At 44.5% G+C, this 27,578-nt stretch overlaps 2 protein-coding genes across 3 annotated transcripts; one reads left to right on the top strand and one right to left on the bottom strand.

Moving 5' to 3' along the window:
• Positions 1-260: 260 nt before the first annotated feature.
• LOC117588577 lies at positions 261-27,578 on the top strand. The gene is made up of 4 exons (XM_034279972.1): positions 261-642; positions 24,032-24,524; positions 25,387-26,356; positions 27,037-27,578. Exons 2-3 carry the CDS (start codon positions 24,058-24,060, stop codon positions 25,568-25,570), a joined length of 651 nt encoding a protein of 216 aa, XP_034135863.1. The 5' UTR covers positions 261-642; positions 24,032-24,057; the 3' UTR covers positions 25,571-26,356; positions 27,037-27,578.
• Positions 22,847-23,596, bottom strand: LOC117588578. Of its 2 annotated transcripts, none has more exons than XM_034279975.1 (2): positions 23,494-23,596; positions 22,847-23,441 (listed from the first exon to the last, which is right to left on the bottom strand). In XM_034279975.1, exon 2 carries the CDS (start codon positions 23,340-23,342, stop codon positions 22,941-22,943), a length of 402 nt encoding a protein of 133 aa, XP_034135866.1. In that variant the 5' UTR covers positions 23,343-23,441; positions 23,494-23,596; the 3' UTR covers positions 22,847-22,940. The 2 variants fall into 2 exon arrangements, with proteins under 2 accessions (XP_034135866.1, XP_034135864.1); XM_034279973.1 differs by having other exon boundaries at positions 22,847-23,426; positions 23,494-23,590.

Here is a 27,578-nt window from a genome sequence, read left to right as displayed (position 1 = left end):
GAAAGAATCTTGTTGGTAATTGATTTATCAATCGCATAAAATGATAGTTGAAGTGCTGAGACTCCTAGCTAGCTGGTGATATGCAACAGAATATCAAAGTCGATTAAAACGATATGGCAGTCGGCATATTTATGGTATATGTTGACAATGAAAAGCTTTCTTCCGGTATATTTTGCAGAGTCTTGTGGCTTATTATATCGATAAGTTCGCGGCGACACTGCTCGCTCGGTGCGGCTCAGTCTCAGCCCAAGCCTCAGTCGCAGAGCTACTTTTGACGGGAATCCCCAGGGAAGACATTTTTTTTTTGCGCGCAACGTCTCAAAGCGTGTGAGATTTTCAAAATCTCGGAAATCTACGGTGTATAAAACCCAGCTGAAAGCGTGAAAGAAACTAAAAATAGTTTTTTGTTTTTGTGCTAATCCAAGAAATTGTAATTCGAACATTTGTTTTGAATTTCAAATTTAAATTAAAACGCCAACACAGCACTCTACCCAAAACCGTTTGCAAGTGAAGTTCAGTGTGTGAGCTTTGAAATCCAGATTGCTGGTCGAGTTCTTTGCAACGCAGATAAGCTAGCGACGCAGATAACCGAAACATACAGTTGAACGGAGCGTGGAGACATTGAAAATACTTCAGTAAAAGGTGAGTTCTATCCAAATCAGTAAATGAAGTAAATGGTCGACAAAGGGATTAAATGAGTCAAATGCCATCGTTCTACCTGTTACATACTCGAATATATGAAAACTTCTTCAAATGTTTGCACAAATATTAGCTAAAAATACCTATGCCAGAGGGCTGGCTAACCGCCAGTGCAGCTTTGTAAATATTTTTAATTTATTATCATACGCAAAAATATATAGAGATACATCTGCGTGTGTGTGTATCTACGGAAAATGTACGCCCCAAAGTCACCATTCAGTATCAAATGAATGGTGTGATGTGTTCCAAACTTAGGGGTGTGCCCTTTCTAATTATTTTTTTGTACATAATTATACGTAAGTTTTTCGTGTTCGTTTATGTTCGAGGTTTTATGTCCCGTGTCTTTGCCGGTCCACGAAAATGGTTTCTGTCGTCTTAAGAGATGGAAAATGAAAATATTATTAATTAATTATCGCTTCGGGCTTGAATTTGTAATTTGTGTGTCTTCTACCTCTGTTTCTAACGTTAGCATTACGCTGGATAAAATGTGGAAATAAAAGGCTAAAGGGTATGGAGAGCATTTACATACATCCATGCTGGATGGATTATATGGAAATACATCTTCACATGGCACTGTATCCTGCTCAAAGAGCAACATCCTAATGTATGACAGTTTCGTCCAACAGGTACCCTTGTCGATTTGTGGTGGTTAATTTTCTAGGTATTTCTGCGGCATGTTAAAAACCAAATAAAATACTTTATGTTCCGTTTTCAACAGCTGGTGTGCCAGGTGTGAGGAAGAGTTTTGGTTGCCACAGGAGCTCCACTAATTCAGCTTCCCCTTTGGCTACTGCCGTTTGGGTATACGGAGAGTACTCTCTGGTTTGTCTCCTTTCAAATAATTTGCAAGCAATTTTACTTAATTGCCTTTTGCAGATAATAAATCATTTTCTTTGCCATTTTGCGCTGACATCAAAAACCCGCTCTTAAGTGGAGGTCCCAACCAGAAGCCAGCCCCTTCAGGGCTCTGGTGCCACCCATCCCAATCAGGCCTTTAGATGGCCTTAGATGGTTGCTCCTTTTTTGTGTGACGTTATCTGCTTTTTGCTAATTAACTTGGCTTGTTGCCTCTTTCTGCAAATACAGACAAAGTCATACGCACACACACACCCAGGGGGTGGGGGGGGGGGGGGGGGGGGTGGTACATATACTCGTAGATACAGTGACATGTAAGAACTCGAATAAGCAACGTTTTGGATTTCTTTGGACTTTTAAAGTCTTATTAAAATGCTCGAAAAATAAGGGATGGGAGGGGAAGGAAAGTGTTTTCTTTGTACACCATGTGTGTGTGTGTGTGTGTGTGTGTCGAGAATTGATTGTAGTTGAGATTTTGATTTATTCACTTGATATTTTGTATCTCTCTGGGGAAAGATAAGGCGCAAGTGAAGAGGAGAGAAGATTCAGAGTTCATGAGGTGTCAGGTGGCAATTGGGTTAAGGGTTTCAGTTTTGCCAACTGGAATTTCAATAAAGCCACTTCCCCAGAGTCTTTTCCTTTCTTGCTTTCTTGCTTTCTTGCTCCTCCTCATTATTTTCACTACGGTTTTTCTTTTTGAATATTTCCTGTCATTTGCATAATAATATGTGGATGTAGTGTCTAAAATGACAATAAATAATTCAAGCAACATTAAATCAAATACTGTGATGAGGCACAAGCAGAGGTGAGTTAGTGGATACCGAGGAAGTTCTTAAAATTCCTAATTGGCGGCTGGCTCTGCCACACATACAACCACAACCCAAGGAATCATTCCCCTTCAAATATCCACCACACACAATTAATTAAGTTACTTACCTAATACACTATACACATTTACTCCACTCTGTGGCCAATCTGTGTGAGTTGAAACATGAAGTTGCATTTGCAACCCGCTCCCATACGACACAGAACAAAGTTCTGTTCTAGACCCAAAAAAATGGTGTCTGAGCATGTGCGATGACAACACTTTGCACACCCCGTAACTGGGATGAAAAATTATAATTAGATAACAACACAGAGGTAAAAGTGTGGCCGCGATAATGGGGCCACACTCTCGTACTCCATAAGACTAACTTAATGGACGAACTTCAGTTTGACCAAACCGAAAATGCCCAGCAACATGAAGGGGGAATAATATACATATGTAGCCCGAGGGCAGGGCTGGCAAGTAAAGTGGAGTAAGGCAGGATAAAGATAACCAGAAACGACAACTTTTTTGTGCATGATGACGACAAGAGAAGACTAATGGTCGTGTACAACTCCAGCTGTATGTGCCGCTGCGGGAGTGTATGGCAGTGTGGCTGCGTGTGTGTGTGTGTGTGTGTGTGTGTGGGACGGGCAGCTGTCAGAGGCGAAAATAAAGGGAAGAGGTAAGGCAGAAACAAAAACTTATGCCGAATCCCATACACACACAGTAACAGCAAGGAGGAGGAACATCGCTATCAGAGCAAGGACGTGGTTGTGTCGGCTTATGGTGCCATGTTCCACTAGCGGATCTAAAGAAGTATTGCTCTCTCTCTCTCTCTCTCTCTCTCTCTCTCGCATGCAACTTCTTGCAGTTTGCTTCCTTAAAATGTTCAGGCAATTGGCTTGCTTCTGAAAATGGTCCAAAAACCTGTATGGAAGTGATATATTTTGTGCAGGGTAAAGAATGTGCTACGACACGCAAAAAAAAAAAGAAAATTAATATGAAAGTATCATGTCTCGACACAATGTGTCACACACACGCACACACATGCCAGTACGTACACAGAGACAAAAATAGTAGACAATGGCGATGCCAGAACAATTTCAAAGCTGAATAAAACTGTGGCAGTGGGAAAGTAGTGAAAGAGATGGGTTGGCAGGCGGCAGGTTTGCGTGGGATGAGAGGTTCTCTTTTTGGTCGCCGCTGCTGATGCTGCTGCTGCTGCTGCTGCTGCTTCAGCCTTTGCCGAGCGAGAACAATGTTCATAAATGTTTGAAATAAATGTTTACAGACATTTTGCACGATTTTATTCCTTTTTTGCGCTGGCAAACGCACTTGATGCAGATGAGTTCTCTTCCACACACGCTTACAGTGACGGGCAAAATAATAGGTATGCTCGAACAGAGCCTTCTTTTTGTGCACATGATTAATATTATTTATAGATAGTACGGTATGTGCATGTGTCATATTAATGGAGTTATGGATAATGTTTTTACAATTACAATTTGTTGAACCTATTCAGTTGAGCGGCAGTGTGCGCACTAGCATCTCGTGGCATCGACTTTGGCATGGCAGAAACAAATGTCATATCTCGCGACTCTGCCACCGCGTTTGTGGCTGGGTGGCAAGATGATAGTTTATTTATTATTATTTCATGCCACTTCATTTTTCCCACCTGAGCGTCGTGTGTGCATTATTTTCAGGTGTCTCGTCGTCAAGCCGCTTATCTTTCTTTCGCTTTCGCTGAACAAATCCAGCTTGGAATCAGCTTTTGAATTGTAACCTGTTTGTTAAACATCATAAATACTACGAATATTGATGAAATAGGATTCCTCATGTAAAAGGGTTTATTAAGTTGTCGGTCCTTGAAAATGTACTTCTTTTCATTCACATTTTTCACATTTTTGGTTTGTTTTTATGTCAAGTTTCGAGCGTTAAGCTTTGATTGCCTTTACTTGGGAATGGGAAAAGAAGAGAGCTTGTTGTTGTGCAGCCTCTCCATCGCCTATTTTCACTTTTGGCTAATCTTCTTGACGTGCTGCTGCATTTCATCAGTCAGAGAAATGGAGAGTGATGGAGAGTGAGGGGGAGAAAAAAACATCAAAAGAAATGTTTGCGAGAACCTCTTACATATTTGATAAACATTACATTCAGAATGCAACATCAATTAAACTTCTTTCGTTTCGCATCAAAATGAATAAAAGAGTAAGCACAGTTATAAAATATTTACAAAAAATAAAAAAAAAGTGCTGGGCAGCAAAGTGAGCGCCGCCAACTCTCACACTCACTCCTCCTCTTAAGCAGAATAGAAGAAGAATAGGAAGAGCAAGCGGAAGACCAAAGGGAAGAGCAAGGGGAAGAGCCACTTGGCTAAGTGCCCTTGTAAAGCGAGAAGAAGGGGTGCTATGCGGTGGTGCTCTCCCGCTCGCTGTCTCTCTCTGGTCCTCTCTTCGTCTGCTTCGGTGAGTCAATATTCGAGTGGCCTGAGCTGCACAAGTGCATCCGTTAAGTATTTCTTCTTCAACATTATATCGCTGATTCGTTTATGCCATTTACCCCCCACTTTTCCACCGTATCATTTCCATTACAAGGTCCAGTTTTTGCCAACATTTTGGAGCAATACTAAATAATTTCATTGGTTGAAGGGCAATCCATTTGCAGCCTACATTTTGGTGCAAGTCTGCCTTGAAAGTTAGTTCTCTCGCTGCAGCTGGAGAGAAGTGTGGTGCTTGTGTGTGTGTGAGTGGGCAAGAGGTTTGAGCACATAAACTTGATTTGTAGGCAACATTTTAGAGCCCCACTTTATTTGCAGCTGAGTTAGCTGCTAGAAAGCATTTTAACAGTCAAATCGATTCCACTTCCTTCTGTCCGGTACTCAGCGATGTGTGCGAGTACATACATAAGTAAAACAGAAGGAAGTTATGCGTATCCGAGCACAAAAAGTACAAAACATATACTAAACAGCATCAGAATTCACATCGATAAGAACAATTCGAATGTGTAGCATTTGTATTTCGTACAATCAGAATTTATGCAACAGAAATTGTAGAAAAATATCATTTATTATTTATTATAGAGACAGTCAATGCGCTATCGTGTCCAGACCTCTTATGTATGTACATATGTGTTTGTGTATAAGTATATGTACATATGTATATGCACACACGTTAACTGCCAGTTCCATTACGATTTCTATTATTCGCTAACTCTGCACAAATTTCGATGAAAATGAAATGAAATAAAGATTCAGCTTAAGAGAAATGATGATGATGACGATGATGATGATGGCAGGCAACAGCTGACGCTGGGGGTTAAAACATTTGTGTGTGTGAGTGTGGGAAGCCATAAAGCGCACATGGCCCCATGGAGTAAGTGGTCAGCCAGCCAGCCAGCCATCCACCCAGACATCCAGCCAGCTTGGAATGTTACGAAATGTGTGGATTCTGACAGGTGGTGGTTGGGGTTGGGGCTGGGGCTGTAGTTGAGGTATGTGTTTTTGGAATCTTGAGCTGCCTTGAGCGGACATAGACGTACATATGCTTAACCCATAAAAATCTCCAACTCCTATTGGGGCAGATGGGAACTCGGATTCGTATTCGTACAGCTATGGCTGTCGATTAATGACCCATCTGGCTGACTAAGGGTTAAAGCTTGCTCACTCGTGTGAAACTATTTAAAGAACTTTCTGCCGCTATTTTCGCTTCCATTAAACAGTGGGGTGTTGGCATGGACAAGGAGCGACAGGGAGTGAAGTGTAGATGAGTAAAGAAAAGTTGTTTTTGCTTTCGTACGTGACCACACACACACACACACAGACACAGACACAGCCCCTCACTCTCTTGAGCTGCGCTCCACAAGTGTCGAAAAGTGTGCGCTCTCGAAACATTTCATTCTTTTTCCCTTTTATTTCTGTTTCCCCGCTACGCGACCCTTTGGCCAAGCCCTCGTCGGTACTTGGCATGCTTGTTGTCCTGCTCCTTAACATGGCTCTCGAGTCAAATGTCGAAGTGAGCAGAGAGCAGGAGAGCGATAATACTAAAATCAGAATAACCTTTAAATACTCTTTCCCCGCAGTTACTTACCACAGAAAACGGGAGAGAGAGAGAGTCAGAGTCGTAAGTGCAGCGTAAACGAAAAGAGAGGCTGCGAATGCTTAAATCATTAAAGCTCCGTTAGCTGTTGATCTGTTGTTGTATGCCCACGAAAAGGGTCATCGGAAGCAGGTAGCGACATCAGCTCTCTCTCTCTCTTTCTCACTCTTTCTTCCACTCAGTGCAGCACGTTGGCATAGAAGCGGCAGATTTACTGCTATTTTAGAGATGCTCACCGTTAAGGCAGTATTTTGTTTTGTATTTTTAATCAATTGCGAAGAGTACATTTTATACTAGAACTCGTAGCTCTCTGTATGTACAATTATCATGCCGAAGGTATGTAGCCACAAAGGGAGTAATGAAATGAAGAGAGAGTATAGTTTGTTTCCCCCTACTTTATTTCGCTCCAATTAGTGGCATCTCTAGCAAACATTCGTTGTGTGTGTATGTGGGGAGCGTAACCAAAACGGCCTGCGGCGTTCTTTTCTCTGCTTTGCTTTGCGCTGCTGCTCATCCACCCTCTGCCTGGCGTACTGTGCGTGTTCCGTTGCCTTCTGCTTGTTGCTTGCTGCCTTTTCCACTAATTGAATATGCATATTTAGCTGTCAGTCATTTGGGTTGTGTAACAAACCAAAATGAAATGAAACATGAAGCCCCAAAGCCATCAACAATCCAACAATCCCTACGGCCACCCACCCACACCAGCCGAAACCGCAGGGCCCAAACGATTTGCATGTGATTGGTTTGAGAAGATATTTCATGTCATTTATCATTGGTCTCCACATCCACATCCACATCCACATCATTATCATTGCAATATGTTTGCGGAAAATGCACTCATCAATAACAGCAACAGTTGTGGCCATGGGATATTCCCTTTGGGGCTCATAAGGCAATGTAATGTCATCATTCGCATCAATCGACATTTGAAAGAAGTTTGTGCGTGCCGTCCTCCTGCTCTGCCTTGAATACAACTGCAAATCACACAAGAGTGGAAAATCTATTTATGTTGAAATTCGCTAGTTCAATTCCGTCATCTGTGAGTTGAATCAACGCAAATTCAACATTGAGAAAACAATATTCCATATGCCAGATAATCGGATACGCATAGCACCAGAAGAGATACAGATTTTTATTCTCTTTTAAGTTGATTACTGCTGGAATTTACTTCAGCTACCTTGCTGACTCAAACAAAGTCTTTACAAATTGAACACTCTCATCAACTGCACACTTGGAACCCTTTTCCTCACTTTCCCAGCCCCAGCCCCAGCATCAGCAACTGCCATCACCAGCACCAGCACCAGCACCACTTCAGCATCCACTGTCAAGTGGCAATAAAGTAATAAGATTGTAAGCTCTTCCGTGCTCTGTCTCTCGGGTCTGCTTCAGTTTCCGTCTGCCAGTCTCCCTCTAATGATTGTTTGTTGCTAACGTGCATTTAAATTAATTTCATTTTATTGCCAATTTCCATGCTGAGTCCACAGAGGACAAGTGTTGGCTGCTCGTTAGCAATGTTTAGCCAATAAGAAGCGATGTCTGCTCAGTTTTCGAACTACCCTTGCCAGTGGGTCAGGGGTGGCTTGGATAACATTTAAATCGATTACCTTGTCTCATTCGTAATTACTGTTCACGACAGCATCTACAAGGATCAGCAGTTGATCCTTTTTTAGACGTGCCGCCAGTGATTCTCGCTGATTAGTTTGAAAAAACAATGAATTTGGGTCAGCGGCAACAAATAGATGGGAATACCCAACAGCCAACGACACCATGGCACCTCTCTCATCGGAATATTTTGTATAACGCTATGGCGCTCCTCCGCATATGAATATTTGTACACCATCAATAATTGAGTTATCCTCTCAGCGTGTACCTTTTTTTTTGTATTTCTTCCCATCTCTCCTTTCCATTTTTGTTGTCCGACAACATGACAAATTTATCCCAAAGTTAATTTCCTCCCGCTCCTGCTTCTTGTGGCTGCTGGCTGACGACCCCTTTGCCCTGTCTCATGAACTCTGCACTGAGAGTGGGTCTGTGTAAGTGTGTGTGTGTGTGTGTGTGCCCTTGTGCCTGTGTTGGGATGTTCATTTTGTTGTTGGTGGCATCCGTGGCTGTGCTCTGGGCTCAATTTGTATACCACATTGATGAATATGTATAAATAAATTTCTATTGATTTTTCATTATTTGTATTTAATAATAAATAAATCCCACACCAGTGGCCATCTCAGTCGCTCTCTCCGTTCTCTTCGTTCGCTTGGGAATATGTTGACTCACCTTAGATCGAATTGGCGTGGTTCGACCACATTGTTTTCAGCGTACACACATGCCACATGCCACATGCCACATGCCACAGTGCTGCCTAGATGCAAAGTTATTCCCGTTTGAAATGCCCTAATATTCGCTTTTCAATCGGAAATTCGATTCAATCCAATTGGATTTAAGTTGCCGCTTTGCTCAAACAAACAAAATGTGTGCCAAATATATAGAAAGCATTCAAAATGCCTGTCCAGACCAGCAGCAGCAGCAGCAGCAGCAGCAGCAAAAAAAGATAGAACGAGAAAACAATATTGAAAATTTATTTATAGTAAAATACGCTACACTGCACCTGTTTGCCGATGCTTTCAACACTTAGTTGAGGCTGGCTGGCTGGCTGGCTGGCAGATGTTCCTGCTGGTGTGCGTGTGTATTGATGGGGTGTAAAAATGATTGAGTGTTTGAACTAAGCTTTTGTGTCGTTGTCGGCGCCGTCTCGTCGTCAGTGACAGTGACAGTGGCAGTGGCAGCCACAGCGGGAGACTGGCTCAGGCTCAGGCTCAGGCTCGGCCAACAGAGCCGAAAGCTTATTCAAATGGGATTTGAAAGTAAACGTTTGGGAAGCTGAAATTTAAGCAAATATCAAGATACATTCGCCAGCGTACGTCCTTTAATTAATTGGAACTGGTGCAAAAAGAGATTTGATTGCTTCTGGATTGATACTGAGACTGAATGTGCTAGAGGTGGCGACTTTTATGACATTTAAGTGTCAAAATTTGTGGAGATAAGCATTGATAGCCAGCATACCCCATACCCATGTCCCTGTTCCTGCGTTCCGTTGAGTGTGTTTCATCCACACTCTGTTGCGCCTTCGACATCAGCTTATAATCCTGTTGTTGCCAGCTACAGCTACACAGGAAAATTACCATCGACAAGCTCTACAATTTGGGTAAAACGGAAAAGGGATGCTGGGTGGCAGTGTCATCAGTTTTCCCTCGAGACGCCTGCGGGCATGTTTGTTTGTATGCACTTCAATAAAAATTTAGCATACACTTCACTTCACACACACACACACACACACAGCTCCCCCTGGCGGCAGCTACACGCAACACATTGCTTTGTATCATTTGCCGTTGCTCGGAGACAGGTGCTCAGGTGAGTTTGGGTTTGGGATTGCTAAGAGCGGAGCATTTTTCGATTATATATTGCCTTTGCTTTTTGCCTCGTTTTTCAATCTAAATGTCAGCACATACAAGCAGCCATGTGCGTGTATGTGTGTGTGTGTGTGTGTGTGTGTGTCAAGATGGCTGCCAGCTGTGCGTGCGTGTCTGTGTGTGTGAGAGAGAGAGAGAGTGCGCGTGTCGAGACAAATTACTCGAGCTGAGTGGCGCACTTTAAGAATGAAATAGCCCAAGCAACCGACCAAACCCAAAAACTTCATTCATCCGTGATTCCTCTCTCTCTCTCTCTCTCTCTGTCTCTCTCTGTCTTGCAAAAACCTTTCACAATTATTGTTACGTTATTGTTCATAGGTTTCGGCTGCTGCAGCTGCTGGCAAGCGGAATGGGAAATCAATTGGCAGCTTAGCACATGAAGAATGCAATTTAGGGAATTGATCAAGTATACGCCAGCCATTCCACATACCGACATCGAACCGCACCCAGGCCTCAGGCTTCCTCCCTTGGGTTGGCAGCCAATCAATACCCAGCCCAGTCCATAAGTATGCAATGCTCAATGAAAGTTTTCAGCAAACAAGCTGCCAGTGGATATTTGTTGAGCCTTGATTGTGGCAGTAACTGGCACTGGTCAGGCTGCAAGGACAGCCTGGGGCACTGAAAATCAATTGAAACTACTGTTTCTCGCAGACGGAAAGACAGCAGCGCAAAGTTGTTTTCGCTTACATCAATCGGTGGCTCGAAACTTTCTAAATAAATCGAGCAAAAATGGCAGACTTTAAGCAATATTTAGAAATATTACAAAAGTAGCCATTGTGCGAGCTTCCACTTAAATCTGTTGAAGGATATGTGCCAAGAGCAGAATATTGGAGTCCAATGGTGAGAGAGAGAGTCCAAATATCTCTCTGCTTGGCTATTAGCTAATTGTCATGTATTCCAATGTAGCCACTTAGTGCCCACATTTAATATGCATTTCCAGCCAAAGCACTTTCAGCCAAGTCCAATGCCTTAGCCCGGCTTAGTAAGCTATTTATCCTTGCTTCCTGCTTCCTGCTGCCTCATGCTTCACTTGTGTAGGAAGTGATGCTCCGATGGTCCAATGGCCGAGCTCCTTCATGTACATTTATCCAGGCTGTCAGACTCTCTCTCCTCGGACGGACAATGAATATTTTTCACACGGTAATTTATGCGCAAACTTTTGATTAATTATAATAACGGGAGAGCCGTGCCGAAATTACCTTCAAATTAATTAGTCTCTTGGTTCACACGATGCATAAATGCATAAATGCATAAATGCATACATAAATAAATACATTTATGTGCATTTCAATTACATTTTGCAGCAAATTAATTTGGCACATTTTTTGCGTACACTTTTTGTTGGTCTGTGATATGGAAATTTCATCAATAAATAATATGGGTTTGGGGGGGTTTTCTTTCTTCTCTTTTCCTTTGTTTATTTGTTCTTTTTGATTGCCGAGCTAGCCGCTGCTGACCTGCTCAGGACAGCTAAAAGGAGCGAAAGTTGGGAGAAAGGAAATTCAAGTCACGACATTTGCAGCTGGAGGGCAAGTGGCGTTTCAAAATTCAGCAAAAACCCACGATGAACTTTGTCCACGGATATACGCACAGTGGTATACGAGTGTGTACAGTGCATATCATCAGCATAATAATCTTTCTCTTTTTCCTTTGCACTTCTTCGGGCCATTGTTGCTGGCCTCCTGCCTCTCCCGGGACATCTTTTGCTTCTTTTCCTTCTTTTCCTTGTGCTTTCTGCCATATTTGAAGTGAAAGGTGACGCCTTATATTTAAATTTTGAATGCATAGCTGCCGAAGCCCCGGAAAGGTGCCAGAGATGGGGCAGGATCGTCAGTGCCGCTTCATTGTGGCCTTGCCACCGTTCTGGCATTATATCCTGCTCCATGCTCCGTCAGTTTTTATTAAAAAACTCATTATATCTCGCTCGTGAGCAGCCTCCACAAAAATCATCAACAACAGTGTGCCACAGTGCGGCTGGTGGTTACTGCTCAAAAATGAAGGGAGCCACAGATTATCAGGTTATCGCTCGAGAGTCGAGAACGAGTTCACATTTGAGGAGTAAATCAAAGTAAAAGGAAACATAAAGATATTTCTCAGTTAGCTGCAGTTGCTCTTACGATTATTTGCCATTCATGGGCTGTGGTTCTCCCATTTCCGCCTTCCTTCATTGTCCTTTTGATTGCACTTTGCAGACGCTGCCACAATTTCAATTGAAAGTGCCACGGTTTAGCTCATGTGCAGCCTCGATTGCTGCCCAGTTTTGCCTTCCTGTCTTCTCAGCTGCGGCTCAACAAATTTGGTTTCTATTTTCGCCTTTTCTGTTGACTCTTTTCCACCAAAGTCTCGTGCAGCGTGGACACAAAATGGAAACAATTTTGCATCGCTTTGGCACAGAATTTCCACCTCCTAAAGTTTATATGCAATGCGAGTGTGAATGATGAATGGATCAGGGTAGTGGGGACAAAGTCTTTGTGTGGCATTTAAGCTCTTGGCATTCGAACACTGTCAACACACACACATCTCGTGTGGCACAGTTGCAAGTGAACTGCCCGTTCGTCTGTGAAAATCGCTTAAGCAACAGCAACAAATCCTGACAGCCACGCAGCGTCTCCTTGCTGAATGCCATTGCCAAGCATTTTGCAGGATACGAGTGAAGGAACCATTGCACAAAAGGCTACCCAAACGGGTAACTTTAAACTCAAGCAAAATTTAAGCGCAGCCAATTCACACGTTTTGCCATAACTACGAATGAAAACGTATAAAAATAAACACAAAACAAAATTGGGGCTCAATAAAAGAGTATTCTATGGGCTGCTTTATGACCGCAAAGCATTGCGATTTATTTGGCACTAAAGTGGCAGAGGACGTGGAATTTGAAACAAAAATTTCACTGAATTTTCTCACTTTACTACAGCCTTTGTGGCTGGCTCTCTGCTGAGGGTTATCTGTGGCTTATTTCGGGCACTGCCTCCATGTTTTTGTGACTGTGAGGACCTGCCTTTGCTTTGGGTTTCTTTCTGGCTTGTTTTGTACATTTTCAAAACATTTACGCATCCTCCAATGGGGGGCATCACTTTCGCTGAACGATAAGCAATTCAAATTGAATTTCGCTGACTAAACAATGGCCACTGGTGGCCCAGGTGGGTGGGTGGCTTGAGTGACATTTGTGACGGGAAGCGTTTGCCATTCGAGTAAAATGAAAATGAAATGTGAAATAATCAAAGCGCATGTGATTTGCATAATTTGTAATGTGGAATTTCCGCTCGCATGGCTCACCCTGCTTCCCTGCTTTCCTTCCGCTTGGATGGCTGTTTAATATGCATAAACTTCACCGAAAAGTTGGAGGACACTCCCGAACTCAACCGAAAGAGATTTTTGTTGCTGTTGTGCTCGCATCCCTCCGTTCGGTGGCTGTGGCTGTGGCTGTGGCACGAACTGGGGTGCAGAGTTGTTTTGGCCTAATTGGTTGCCGCTACTCAACTGGAGAGAAGAAAACGGCGAAGCCGAACACCGATGAACTTTATCTACCCGTTTTTCCTACATTTTTCTTGCCTTGCTGTGGAAAGTTTTGCCGTTCGCTTTCCCATTTGTTGGGAATTTATTATTTGCTTTGTGGTGCAAAACTTTAAACTCTAATTGGGCGTATCTCTATGGGGTTTCATCCTCTAAACGGAGTCTCGTTCGTTCGTTCGTTCCCCCTCATCGATTGACTAGCTGCAAAGTGTGCCAACAACTTAAAGGGTTTGTGCAGCTAAATCGATTTTCAACGAACGTTGACTGTTTCCACTACACTTGGCCGCTGCCGTGGCTCTGGCAGTTTTCTACTTTGCACAGTCCCTTGCTGGCTTGCTGATCCATCAAATATCCTGCACACATGCGTACAACTTTTCGCATAAAACACTTTAGATTTGATATTCAAACTGTTTTATTTCGAGCTGATTTTCTGCTTCTTTGTTGCCGCTGTAAGCAATGTAAAATGTAAGCCACAAATTTGCATGCGAGGGATGCCAGTCGGCCACCGGCAACCGGCTGGGGTCGTGTCAAGCAGGGAAGCTAATTTGCATTGGCAGGCGGTACTTTCGGCGGTGCAGACTTCCCCGAAAGGATTGCTGTGCGTGTGTGCGATTATGTTCTGTGCGCCCTTTGTGGTTGAGTTTTCATTGCTTTCCCTTTTGCCGTTTTTTTTTTGTTTTGTTTTGTTTAACAACAGCAAAGGCACGTCCGAATACCCTGGATGGCAAGTGAAAAGTTGTAACACTCTCCAACAAAAGAAAGGGCAATCGAAGTGTGCTGTCTTCGTTGCTGTTTTTCTTATTTATTGTTATTTTCGTGTGCTTTGCATACTCGTACTTTGGGGCGTCTTTAAACTTGCATTTTGAATACGTTCTAAATGCTCCTTTGTGTGTGTTTTGTGGCTGTCTGTCAGTGTGTGTGTGTGTGTGTGTGTGGCTTTACGATGGAGTGGATGGCGGTCCTGTTTTTGGGGTCTCAGTTGCGGTTTTTCACGGTCCCCTGGATACCTTTTTTCAGGAGTGGCTGGGAAGCGCACTCCACGGGCACAGCTCGGCATGCGTGCAATTAAAAAAGGGTTTATGCCTGTTGAGGGACCCTTTATGCAGAGAGGAACCTGCACACCCTCCCTCAGCTCTTCGCCTCGCCATTTCATTTGCATACTTTGCAAAGCTTTGAGGCCAGCTCTTGGGGGCGCAGCTGCGTCAAATTGATTTTCAGACTGTGGGGACTCGCTGTCGTCCAAGGCTAGGGGCCACTTAATTAACGCGTGTCAAATATCATTCGGCGAGGATACACAATTTGTTTTGCTGTCATTCCGCAACGGGCAAGCATTCCGAGCAGCCACAGTAGTAACCAATCCATTTGAGCAGATAAACAATAGAACACAAAAACAGAAAAAAATAACTAGCAGGAGAAGGCCAGGGAAAGTCTCATTCAAACAGCAATCATGATGATGCTCTCGGCCAAAATCAATGCAAAAATCAAGTGGGCAAAAGTCTCTTTTTGGTTCTTCTCTCTCTGATAGTTGTTGTACCCCGAATGGCACTGGGTAGGGTGTGCCACAAGCGCTGGCAAAAGTTGTTCCTGCATAAACTTCTTCACTTTTATGATTACAAAATGTCCAGAGAACAATTGAGAGAAGGAACAATAAGCGAAGGCCAAGCAAGTACGGCCAACAACAACAACAACTATAATATTAAGTGAAATTTATTTTATTGCAGACAACAGACGGCAAGTTTTGTTATTCCACTTCCACTTGCTCGTACACCGCTGCTCCCACCCCAGTCAGCATTTGCTTGCCCCAAAAAGTATGCTTTAGAAATTAGGCAGCCAGACCGAGCGACCCCAGAGAGCAGAAGATTGACACAGGGAGAAAGAGATGGTCTCAAGTGCCGACAGGCACAGAGAGAGAGAGAAGCAAACACATAAAACATAATTGCAAATTAACCTTTTTTTGATTTACTCAACACACACACACACAGTACAGAGGCAGAAGCAGAAGCAAACTCAACGAGCCCGAATAACTGTAATTTCATTTTGGGGCGAACGAAACACAAAGCACAATCATTGGCTGACAGAATGGGAGGCGAGTGCTACCTGTTGAAAGGACACAGAAGGCAGCAACGGGCCAGAGGGTGAGCCAGCAAGAGAGTGAGAGAGAATTGAATGGCCCGTCCTCTTGCTATGTGGCAGCTGACTGCCCCCCAACACTGTTCCACCTGCCGCTTAATACACCTTGAGACAACTGTACATTAAGTAGGTGAAATTATGAAGGTAACTGCAATGGCAAACATAAACAGGGGAACAGTGCGGAGGCGCTGCTCCCATTAACACACTTGCCAGTCAGTCAGCGGAGATGCCTCTTTGCTGTCGTCCTGCTGTCAACATCTTTGGGTTAATGATTTTGATGTGCATTTTAATGTGCCGACAGTTTCCATGCGCCTCTCCTCCACACGCTCCTCTCAGGTGGAAACCTGCTGTTGCCTGCTGGCTGCTCGCGAGTAAAATGAGCGAAAAATAATGAAAAAACGTGACGGGCCTTGAAGCTGTGGCACAAACACACACAATACAGCCACGGTCAAGGCAATAGCAACAACTGGGAATGCAATACTTTTATTTGAAGCCTATGCTTTTCGGCTCTGCTCTCTCCTCTCTGTGGCTTGAAGAAAATATTATCGAATTTGTTGTTAGTTCCGGAAACTCTGGAAAACAAAGTTATGCGCCTCGTGCGCATGTTGAAAATTGAACTGTCAACAGCATAAACTGATTGCCCAAAGGCAAGACAAAAAAGGAAACAAAAATACAGCGAATCTACGATAATGTGCAGAAAATGGTCCATGGTTCATGGTCCAACCGGCTAACTGCTGTTTACCGGCTGGGATAATACGGATGTAAAGTAAAGCGAATTCACTTTGTTATATTTTGTTGTGTGAATAATGCCATTCCAATCCGAAAGTGCTGCAAGGACTTTACACGGAGAGACCAGTCAGCTGTTGATTGAACATCTGCGTTGCCATTTCATTTGCATATTTATTTATTTTTTGTTGATTTTTCATTGCCCGGCACGTTCTACTGCCGAGAGAGCTTCTTTTTTTGCCCATGTCTTAGACAAACTTTGTCAATTGTTCTGCCACTTGATTTGCATAAGAAAATTGACACACAAATTTGGCGCCGCACCAGGTTGGCTTATTGCCACAGTTTCACTCTTCATTTTGTATATTTTATTTGATTCCACCCCCCGTGGGTTGCGGACACTCATCAAAAAGCATGCAAATTAATTAGCCAAAAACTAAACAAATTTCATATATTTTTCCTACTCACTTTTCAAAGCAATCGGCAGCTGTGTGTGTGAGCTCTTTGATGCTCAGCTAAAAACTTGCCAGCAACTTTGGCCCAAAACCAGGAAGCCACTTCCCATCCCATCTTCTTTCCGCTCTTTTATGGCTTCATAAAGCGGCAATTATCGGCAGTCTAGCGTGCCACACAATAAAATAAGTAGAAGAATAAAATAAAGGCATCCACTTGAGCTGTATTCGGGGTCCACGCAGAGAGCCTGCCAAGTGTCTACCTGTTGGAGGCCCGCAACAGAACTGTGCACAAACTTCTGTCAAAGTGAAGAATATTTTTGAAAATGATTTACAGATTTACTTCCCTTGTTGACATTTCATTAACCTTTGCAATGTTCGCTCCTTGCCCGACATCTCACTGGGTAAAGTGGAAGTTCCGCCCAAGAGCGAGCTCCCACCTCTGTCTTTTCTTGTACTCCTCAGGGGATGTTGCTGCTGCTGGCCCAGCAAGATGGATTCAATTTTGACGAAATTTAGCGGCTTGCAAGCTTTCCACTGCGAAAGCTTTAAGAGTCAACAGCTGGCATAGAACTATATGCCCAAACGCAACCCCAGCTCCTTCGCCTCACCTTTGGCACCTTTTTCGGCGGCAACCGAAACGGTGAGCAAAGTCAATGTCCCTTTCCCGCCCACCTTTTCGTTGTGTGGCTTTAAGACAAATGACACAAAAAATTGTGTATTTCCTCTAAATGTTTGCCGTCAGTCACACACACACACACGCACACACACACACACACACACACAAACAAGTGGCGCAGATTTCGCTTGGGAAGGGCATTTGAGCTGCGGCCGAGCCAAGCTCGAACGTTTTTGGGTCGTCAACGAGGGACGAGGACGCGGACGAGGACGAAGCATGTAGAAGCCAAGGAAATGTCCTCGTCATGGCTTGTCCCCCAAAAAAAAAGTTGGGCGCGCTCGCAATATTTATTAAGCTTTTATTCAAGCCATCAAGCATTAGGGATAACGACGTCCCGTCGACGCCAGCAGCGACAGCGACGCTGACTGCGACTGCGACTGGGGCTGGGGCTGGGGCAGCATCGTTGGCTTCTGGGAAAACCTTTTCTGGGTTCTGCCCTTGAATGATTCAGGCCTTATCCCAGTGTCCCCAGTCTACCTTGCCACCACATTCTGCTACTGCCAGAAGAGCGGCTGCGGCAAAGGCTTACAGAGCAATGATGATGGGGGGTGGGGAGGCGGAAGAGAGAGAGAGAGAGAGAGAATTATGTGTGCCCAAAGTCATGAAAAAGTAGGCTACCCATTTGGGTCCAAGGACCAATTGGCCATTAAGTATGCGCCATGTTTGTTGCTACTCAAAAAGCTGTGACTAAATTCCAGATTAGAAAGTCGCTGGAAATATTTACAGTTGGGTGCCGAGACTCTCGGTCGGGCAGTGAGAGATTTGAATATATTTTGGGGTGTGGTAGCCATTCTTTTGGCGCACAGTAAGACTAAAAAACCAATTTAAATGCACTCGAGGACCACCCTCGAGGCCAGTGCACAGGATGCAAACGAGCGAGCGGCAGACCTGGGAGGTAGCCCACCCAATGAGCAATTTCCTGCTCTTCAAAGGTGCTCGTCGTGAGCCAACTCATCCGTTTCTATACCCGAAATTAAAATCTGCTTAGTAAGAGAAGGGGAGAAGAGTGAGCGAAAGCGAAAGCAAAAGCGATTGTAATGGAACTGGAAGCCTCTTCAAAGGCAATCCATGGGGCAGGAGAGCTCCGCTCCATGTTGACAGCGTCCCTTCATTGTGCGCTTTTCCAATTGAATTTTTCAATTCAAATTGAAATTAATATTCGCATTGAGCATCTGGAATATCTGTATGGACCGACTGAGATTAGTCTGCGGCTCCGCGCTCCCTTTAGCCGTGCAAAATCAATAAGGTAAAGCACAGCGCAGCCAGCGACAACACAAATGAATGAAAAAAATGTTCAAAAAAACAAATGAACAGAGGAAAGCGGGAAGCGATCGATTTTTAGTCAAGGAACCTGCGTCAGTGCCCTCATTCAGTCGATTTGCACAGCATAAAAAGAACTCGTTTTAGGTAAATTAAGATAAACAAAATAGGATTTATATGGGCACCCATAAAGCAGAGCCAGAGCCAGAGCCAGAGCCAGAGCGAGACATTTACGACAACCATTTGATTTACGCAAAGGAGAAGGCCCAGAGGCCCGTGACTGCCAGAGCCGAATTCTAAATTGGCAATGGGCCCATAAAAAAGGCGACAGAAAGGCGACGGAAACGGAAATCAGAGAAATAAATGGATATGGAAACGAGAAATGAAAGGGGTTAAGGGTAAGCCCCTGCTCCTCCCTACTAATAAATCCAATCATCCTCGAATTATGCATCATTAAAGGGAGTCAAAGTCAAGTGAAGTTGAAATAGATGGCAACAAAATCTCTTCATTGAAGTTCCTTTGAAGTTTAGGGCGAAGCGGAAGCTCCCGAGAAATCTGGTTTTAAAGTTCCAAAACTTCTGGAATTCCCCTAAAACAAATTGAGTTTGAATGCAAACTGTGGAGCCTTGAGATATGGCGACTATTAATTATTATTTTTGTGTTAAGCAAGGCTCTTATTTTTCGATTGTTTCGCATTAGGATGTGTCTGCCCTAGCCGGAAGTGCACAGAGAGCTTGACTGATTGAACCTTTTTTGCTTGTGTTTTGTGTCTAATATATGCCACTGGGCTGTGCTCAGTATTTAATCATGGATTAGAGTGAAAGTTTTCCCTCTGCAATGACCCCCCAATATAATGAGTTCTGAGCCCAAGGACTCTCGAGGCTTTACAATGAGTTTGACAGCAGCAGCGAGGGGCACAACTTTGGCTCAGCAAGTTTTTGAGTGCTAAAAGTTTTTCGTTTATCTCTTTCGTGTCGCAATGCCAATGCCAATGGCAATCCCAGTGGCCGTGTGCAGCTCGCTTGTTGCCTTTAATTATGCCGTTGTTTGCCTCAAATTGGAAAACTGCAGAGATTTGGTGTTGTGCGAGAGTTTTGCCCGGCTTCCAGATCCTTTTATTCGTGCCCATTCTTTTCTTTTGTTTTGGCACGCCAACTTGCATGGAAATGGAAATTCAATTGACTTTTCGGCCATTGTATTGCATCGTTTGAGTTATCAGCAATGGGCCAGAGGTCACAATTACCGCCCGCCAGCTATTACTTTATAATTATATTGTGGGGCAGAGCAGAAAGTGCCGTCTCGGCATCATTTTGCAGCATAGCCACGTGCAGGCAATTCAGCACAATCATTTGGGGCAGAGGCAGAGAGGAGCCACTTCCTGCAGCACGCGACACGTCGGAGACTTCCACTTGCAGGCTCCCCACTCGAAGCGGAATTTCCTCTTTTATGGTTGGGTTTCACAGTCAAGATATTTTCCATGATTTAATCTTGAACTTTCTTTAAGTACAAAACAAATAAATACTCCACTGCCCAATTGTGTGTCGAAAGAAGAGTCTTTTCAGCCATAAACAGTTGGCCATCAGCAAATTGTCCTCGAACCATGCTCAAGCCGGTGGAACATGGATAAATGACCAAACATTCACACAGTCAGAATCACATTGCAGCATTGATTGATATGGATGGAGGACGCACGGAGTATACAAATGGCACACCACAGCAGGTGTCTGAATACAAGCAGATAAATATAAGTACACACAAGAATAATGTTTGGTTGTAAGCAATATAAACGGGGCAATGAATTTGTTTTGCCAGCTGCACATAATTCAATTCCAATGACAGTCTCGACAGGAACGCCAAGGAGAGGAAAGTAAAGGTTCTTGCCACTGTTGTATGCAAGTCATTAAGGGGCATGAAATGTACAGTTGATTCATAAATATTTGTGAATGTAATTATTATTTTATTTTTTAAGCTCATTCGCCCGTTGAAAATCCGCTTAAGTGTAATAAAAATGATAATAAATTCAAATTGAAACTTTGGACAGGACAGAATATTCTGCACGGTTTATGAGCATAGACAAAACTTTGTGGTGTTTTTTGGGCGGCATCCGGCATGGAAGTGGCTCTGGTTTTTGGGGTTTTTGGGTGGTGCTTTTGGGTGTCTGATTGACCGTATCACAGCCGTATCTGCGCTGGTCCATCGGGGGGTTTTCGCATTTGGGGTCACAGGCATGGGCGCACTCGTGGTCCCTGATGCTGGTGGCTGTTCTTTTATAATTAAACCATTTTGAAGTTGATTGCGTTTACAATCCGATGGCGTCGCAGGGACGCTTCGCCCGCGTCTGTTGCTTCTGTCGCTTCCTTCACTTTCACTGATAAATCAAATTTAAATGTTTGAGTGGTACTCAAATTGACTGTCCTGCCCTGCCCTGCCCTGCCCTGCCCTGCCTTACCTGACTGTCTGTCTGCACCCCACGAGCCGTATCGAGCACACAAAATGTCGGTGGAGGAGGCCTTGCCTCGCCTCCAGCCCCAACCCAATTGGGAATTGCCATTGGAATCTGTATTTCTTCGAGGCAAGAGGCAAGAGGCAAGAGGCAAGCAGCGGCTTTGTGCGTATTTTTAAAGTTATTTAAATACTTAATAAATCCGTTATTTAAATTCGGTTTCAAGTGGCCCCAAAGTGGCAGGAACGTGGTGGTGCGATTTTATGTACAGTTCCAAATTCGAGGACTGTGTTCTCCTCGAATTCCCAAAAAACTCTGTTTTCGGCACTCTGGCACTTCCTTTGTTTGCTCTCCGACTTGTATCGGTGTGTCCCTGGTGGGTCCATCTGCCAGCTCACTGGACAAAATATTACATTTGCCCAGCAGCAGCAGTAGCGGCAGCTCTCCCCTAACCGTTATTTTTCTGTCTCTACCTGCTCCTCCATCCACTGCATGCCCGCAAGCAAAAGCTTTCACGCGCAGAGAAAGAGCGACAGAGAGAGAGAGAGAGAGAGAGGGAGAGGCCCAACGGTACATTGTTGGAGCTTGTCAATTTTCATTTTCATCGCGAGAACAGCCAAAGAGAAATTTAAATGAGTAGCTTTTTTGTTGTTGCTTTCCGCTTTCTGTGTTCTCTCTCTCTCTCTCTCTCTCTCTCTGTGTGTGTTGGCAATTCCTTTTGTTGTTTACGCTTCTTCAGGCTTAGGCGTGTGTGTGCGTGGGTGTTTTGTTTTTTTCCACGTCCCGCAACAGTCAAAGAGCTTGCCAGCTAAACTCACCACGGCAGGCCGCGAGATCGCAGCGAAATGCTCTGGTGATATTCCAACATTTGACCTGTTTTTCTTTTTGCTAATTAGAATGCGAGAGGGATGTCCATTCCACTCAGCTCGAACCTAAAATCTAATGAAATCTTAGCAAGTCGACTTCGATGCCTATTTATAGACGCTCATTATTGGCCTTTTTGGCATTGGACAAAGTCAAAGTCGCACTTACAACACACAAACACATGTGTGGGTGGGCGTCAATCCAATTACCAGCCGGCGACAGCTTGCTGGCGCCAGTGAGACAACTTCCTAGAGACGGAACAGCTAGTAAATATTTACGCTTCGACCTTCAGCGCATCAATCTCGTATAATTTTGAAACCCAATTGTCACGCTCTCACCTCTAGGTCGAAGCAGGTCTCTCGACCTCATTACAATGGTGTCATCTCGCCCACACGAACACAAAGACAAGAAATAGAAACGAAAAGAAAAGAAAAAGGAAGAACGGAAAGTCCCGTTTCTCTTTTGTGTGATTTTGATGTGCTCTTAATGCTTAATAACAATTTCATTTACATTTTCAGCACACTTCCCTTTGGGCCTACGGATGGGGGTCAGCCCAATACGAGTAACTGCCCCAACCCAAAATTGCATATTGCTGTGTGTGTGTGTGTGTGTGTGTGTGGGTGGGGGGAAAGCCGGCTATTGTTCTGCAAAGCAGAAAGGGTTTTCTTTTTGTGTGCACATTTCTACATATTTGTGTTTGCTTTCAATTTGAGTTTTGAATTCAATTGAGTTAATTGAGCCATTTTTATAGAGGTTACGACTGGTGCTTTGTTTTTACCATCAGGGGACTGAAAAACGCTAGATAATCGCATAATGGACAAGAACTAATAAGAACGTGGAAGCGAAATGAACAACTTGATATTTGTAGACTAAAATTTCGATATAATTTCATCTCATCTAAGACTTCTAATACAACAAATTCGTTCTGTAATTTATGGACTTTGTGGGGTCTCGCGCGTCTAGAAGGTTTTCTTTTCGATGGTGAGGATTAGTTCCCAGACGAATTCGACCAGGCCGTAGGTGACAAAGTTGAGCTTGTAGAAGCCATCGGGCACGTATTGGGGAAACGCATCGGTGCTCACCTGGCACCTTTCGAACGTGAATGTGTGTGGCTCGACCACCGTCAGCTTGTCCTTGAACTGGGGGAAGTTTGAGCAATTGGCGGCACTCTCCATGATCATGTCCTTGTAGAAGCTGTTAATGGCCGCATAGATGCCCTGGCGTTGCAGCGAATACGGCTGCAGCTTGTAATTGGCGCCACCGTCTGTGCTGCGATAGGCAAGCACTTCCACCTCCAAGTCTTCGGGCAGCTGCACGGCAAGGGTCAGGGACCCACTCAGGCCGAACTCGCCACGGCCCATGCGTTCGATGCGCGTCTCGGCCTTAATGATGCTCTCATCGCTGCTCCGACAGCTCGTCTCCTGAAGCGTGTACGTCCACGACTTCTACAAAGTAAAATGCTAAAATGTTAATGTCCATACCTCTGCGCTTGGCAGCTTCCCGCAAACTAACCGCCTTGGCATTCAGCGATGCCGCCAGCTGACAAATGCCGACAAAGGCAGTCAATACGGTGAGGCCTCCTGTGCAGTGCTGCATGGCTCTCCGAACTCTCTTCCTTGCAACTGCAGTGCCAGTGCCAGTGCCCAGTTTCATTTATGCAACTCGTCAAGCATGCGATTGGGTTCACAGTCGTGTCGTGTCCATAGCTGCAAAAGCCAAAAGATAGTGCAACAATTAACTGACTCTACATAATACATTTGCCATGAGTTCACAACTAGATCGGACTTAATGAACATTCATTTTCATTTTAAATACAAATGTGTTGCCTGTCGGCTTATCCCTCTGGTGCAATCATTCAATTGGCTACAACTTCCGTTTGACAATGGTTGCTTTTTTTGTGTGTTGGAATCTGTAATCCACTTATCCAGCAATTATAAATAATTCCATTTTCCATTTGGATTTGAAATCGTGTGGCTGGACGGGTCATACCCGTGCTTCTGTGTGGAAAGCCAAGAGAAATGTAAACTAAATGAAAATCTCTTCTTTGCAGCTTTGTTTGGAGCAGCTGAGATCACGATGCGTCGATCTTCGTTCACGCCGGTGTTCAATCTGAGCACCCAGGAGCCGCTGATTGTCGTCGAGGAGTCGCATGCGCCCGAGGATGGCGATGATTTGGAGGGTGCGGCCGGTGGCTGCGATCCGGGCGCCACCACCAGGCGTACGAATAGCGATGACTCCGAGCCGGACTCGCCGGTGAATCCCTATTTGCTCTGCCCCTTCCCCGACATGCAGCAGCGGCGCAAGCATTCGCTGCCATCGCTGCAGATAACCGAAGGCATCACGGCCAGCCAGGTGCGTCGGCTGTCCGAGGTGGGCGGCGAGACTGGCGGCTTGAGTCCCAAGGAGGTGGAGTTTCTGGCCACGCTCTCGCAGAAGACAAATCCCGCCGGTGGACGCCGTCATTCGGTGGTCACCATCTCGGCCGTGCCCCCCACGCTCTTCGGACGCAATCGTCGCGAATCCATTTCCGGTGCTTCGATCAGGTAATTCCTAGATACCCTTTTGGTCAGCCCAACTCGAGTTGGGCGTGTGGCCGGGCAGTGCCCATTAGCGAGCGGAAGTTCAGGGCCAGCAGGGCCAGCAGGGCCGGTGAGTGCCACGAGACCACAGCATCCGCCACTGCCACTGTCTGTGTCTTTTTCTCTCTCTCTCTCTCTCTCTCTCTTCCGCTGGTATCTGGGTCCATGTTCCATGGCCTGGTCTGTCCTAATTGAATTCTGCCGCCGGCTGTTCGCAGCTTTGGCGCTGTGACATCAAAATGCTGGTACCCTAATGGGGCCGCTGTCTGCAGGCAGGCTGGAGCAAGTGGAGTCCCTGCAGGGGCATATTGACAGTATCACAAAGTGGGCCTGGCCAATGCCAAATGAAATTACAGTTCATCGATTTGGCATTGAAATGTGACTGCGATTTCAGCATAATCCCAACGATTGCATCGTTTATTTGTACATTTTTGTAAGCGAACTCTCTGACCAGTATCAGCTGCAAACCGAGCAACCCACACGCCCGAGGCTTGTGGCTTGACTTTGTGCGAATTCTGCCCTGCCCAGCCCAGCCCAGCCCTGCCCTGCCCTTTGGGTGGGTTACATTTTGCCGTGACACGTGTCCATTAAACGCTCAACGCACTTTACGACCACAGATGGCCATAGAAACAAAGCGCACGAGAAAAGTGGGCAAAGAGTGGGGAATAATTTTGTAATTTATGCAAAAGTGATAACCGCAGACCCAGGCAGCCTCCAGCCTGCAGCCTCCAGCTTTTAGCTTCACCACCGTACACTGACAGAAACAGTTTCTGTCACTTTTCGTGAACGTACGTACAACTATTTGAAGTTATTTATTTGTTCACAGTGGCAGTCGTCGGGGTAGCGTCATCGCTGGACCGCCCCTGACTGACCATCGCGGCAGCATACACAACTTGCAGCTGGACATAATGGACGGGATTGTGCAGCAGCGGAAGACGCGCAGCGGCAGTGGAGTCTGGACAGCGCCGGTGCTCCAGGAGGCCGACAGCAATGTGCCCGTGCAGACATAAGCGGACAAAGGACAACGGACAAAGGACAGCGGACAGTGGACAGTGGACACGCACGGACACGGACACGGACGCTAGTATGGATTCGATTGGATTGGATGGTGGTAGGGCTGGTCGGTCGGACACTGAGCAATATAAACACACACATGGACAAACACAAACAAACAAAAACAAATACAAATATACGAATGAACAATCTGGGACTGTGCTACTCGAACTGGACCTTTATTAACATTTCTGGTATTCCTGCCTCACACACACTTTCTCTCTCTCTCTCTCTGTCTCTGTCTCTCTCTTTCTGTTCTGCTCGGTCTGCTTCTTGCTCTGGGAAATTGGTTTTCGCGGCTGGCGCATCATGCGAGGAGCAAACAAACCGCGAAAACCGCTCAAATCCAGCAAGGAAACCCAGTTGAAAAAAGCCAAAAATTCCAATGTGAAAAACTACACTTAAAAGGAACAGAAAGAGACAGAGAGAGAGAGGGCGAGAGGGATGGAGAGCAGTTTAAAACGGACAAAACGCAAACAAAAAATGACAAAAAAAAAAAAAAAACAGTTAAGGAAAGAAGAAAAACGCCCCGCCCCATTGGCCGCAATTGATTGGCAGCAACTTTCGGCCAACACCTGTGCAGTGTGCCACGTCTAAGCATCCTCGGTCACCCCTGAATAACAGCGGACTCAGCTTAACAAATTGTCCAACCAAAGAATACAACAAACCAAAAATAAACACGAAAACGAAAACCATCCGCGATGCAAAAGCTATTTATGGACTGACGTGAATTGGCTATCAAGGTGAGTTTTGAGGAAAAAGAAGAGCTTGTGCTTGCTGCCTGTTTATTTCCTTTTTAAGCGTATTTAATTTGATTTCTTTTTTGGTTTGCACATTTCATGCAATGTCCACGCCAGTGCTGCTGGTGTGAGCTGCGCTGCACGTAAGAAAACACTCACGCACATGCATAATGAAATGCAGCCTTGCCACAAGGACATGCCACATGAACATGCGAAATGGGGGCCAAGGACGAGGGCGAGGCTATCTCGCAGCTAGCATGAACCTAACTGCTTTGCTCAACATCCCAGCAGCCATTACTTTAAGCTTTTGTTTTTGTACTTTCCGGCTGCTGCCACGTGGCGTATGATTAATTTTCTGCAGGAACAGCTGTATCAATGGCACTGACCATGCCAGCAAAGCTCATTTAATGCGGTTGGTCGACTGCACTTAATTGCAACGTTTGTGTGCCGCAGCCACAAACGCCTTTGGCATGTGGAAACGAATCGATCACAAATCAAAATTCAATATACATAGGGACCCAGAAAGGACCCATTAAACATCTGTTCAGAGCTGCATTTGGGCAAAACCAATTAGACAACACAAGCGAGGCCACATGCCACAAATCATCCAAGCACCAATCACCTGTACATTGGACATTGTTCATTATGTAATTGTGTTTTCTAAACAATTGTTTACTTGACAGGTTCGCTTGGCAAACATCTACACACGAGTTCGAGTCTATATGATGCGCATAATGATAACCCCAATAACTTATGATATAAAATGAAATTAGATCAATATATTGTATATTCAGGAATTGATAAACTAGTAAATATTTAGTGAGAAAACACCTTAAACTAAACTAAACTAAAACCGGAAAGAGCAACATTTATTTACTTAGAATTTAGCTAAAGGTACTCTTCATTTTTTTGGTGTTGTGCAAATTTGTGAACAAAAACCACCAATTACAAGAACTATAATGAAAATGAAGACAAGCAACCCCACAGACTATATACATACATAGAATGCATACAAATCTATGGATCTGAAACTCAAATCAAATCAATTCAATTCAATCAAAACGTGCAAATCCTCAGGTGTTTTTTGATCTTTTATCATTTTTTATCATCTCCAGCTAAATAAACAGCAAATATCCTTCGTTTGATTCAATCAACAAGAGCAATCAAAATTCAAGAGAGTTGAAAAATGTACCATGTACCTAGAAACAAAAACAAAAACAAACTT

Source organism: Drosophila guanche, unplaced genomic scaffold (assembly GCF_900245975.1).
Source record: "Drosophila guanche unplaced genomic scaffold, DGUA_6, whole genome shotgun sequence".
NCBI classification, from domain to species: domain Eukaryota; kingdom Metazoa; phylum Arthropoda; class Insecta; order Diptera; family Drosophilidae; genus Drosophila; species Drosophila guanche.
This window is presented reverse-complemented; position numbering and strand designations above follow the sequence as displayed.

Coding starts and splice junctions, on each gene's coding strand:
- LOC117588578 (XM_034279973.1), bottom strand. CDS start 23,577: ATGCAGCACTGCACAGGAGGCCTCACCGTATTGACTGCCTTTGTCGGC. Junction 23,427..23,493: donor CATCGCTGAATGCCAAGGCG/GTTAGTTTGCGG, acceptor TTTACTTTGTAG/AAGTCGTGGACGTACACGCT.
- LOC117588577 (XM_034279972.1), top strand. CDS start 24,058: ATGCGTCGATCTTCGTTCACGCCGGTGTTCAATCTGAGCACCCAGGAG. Junction 24,525..25,386: donor ATTTCCGGTGCTTCGATCAG/GTAATTCCTAGA, acceptor ATTTGTTCACAG/TGGCAGTCGTCGGGGTAGCG.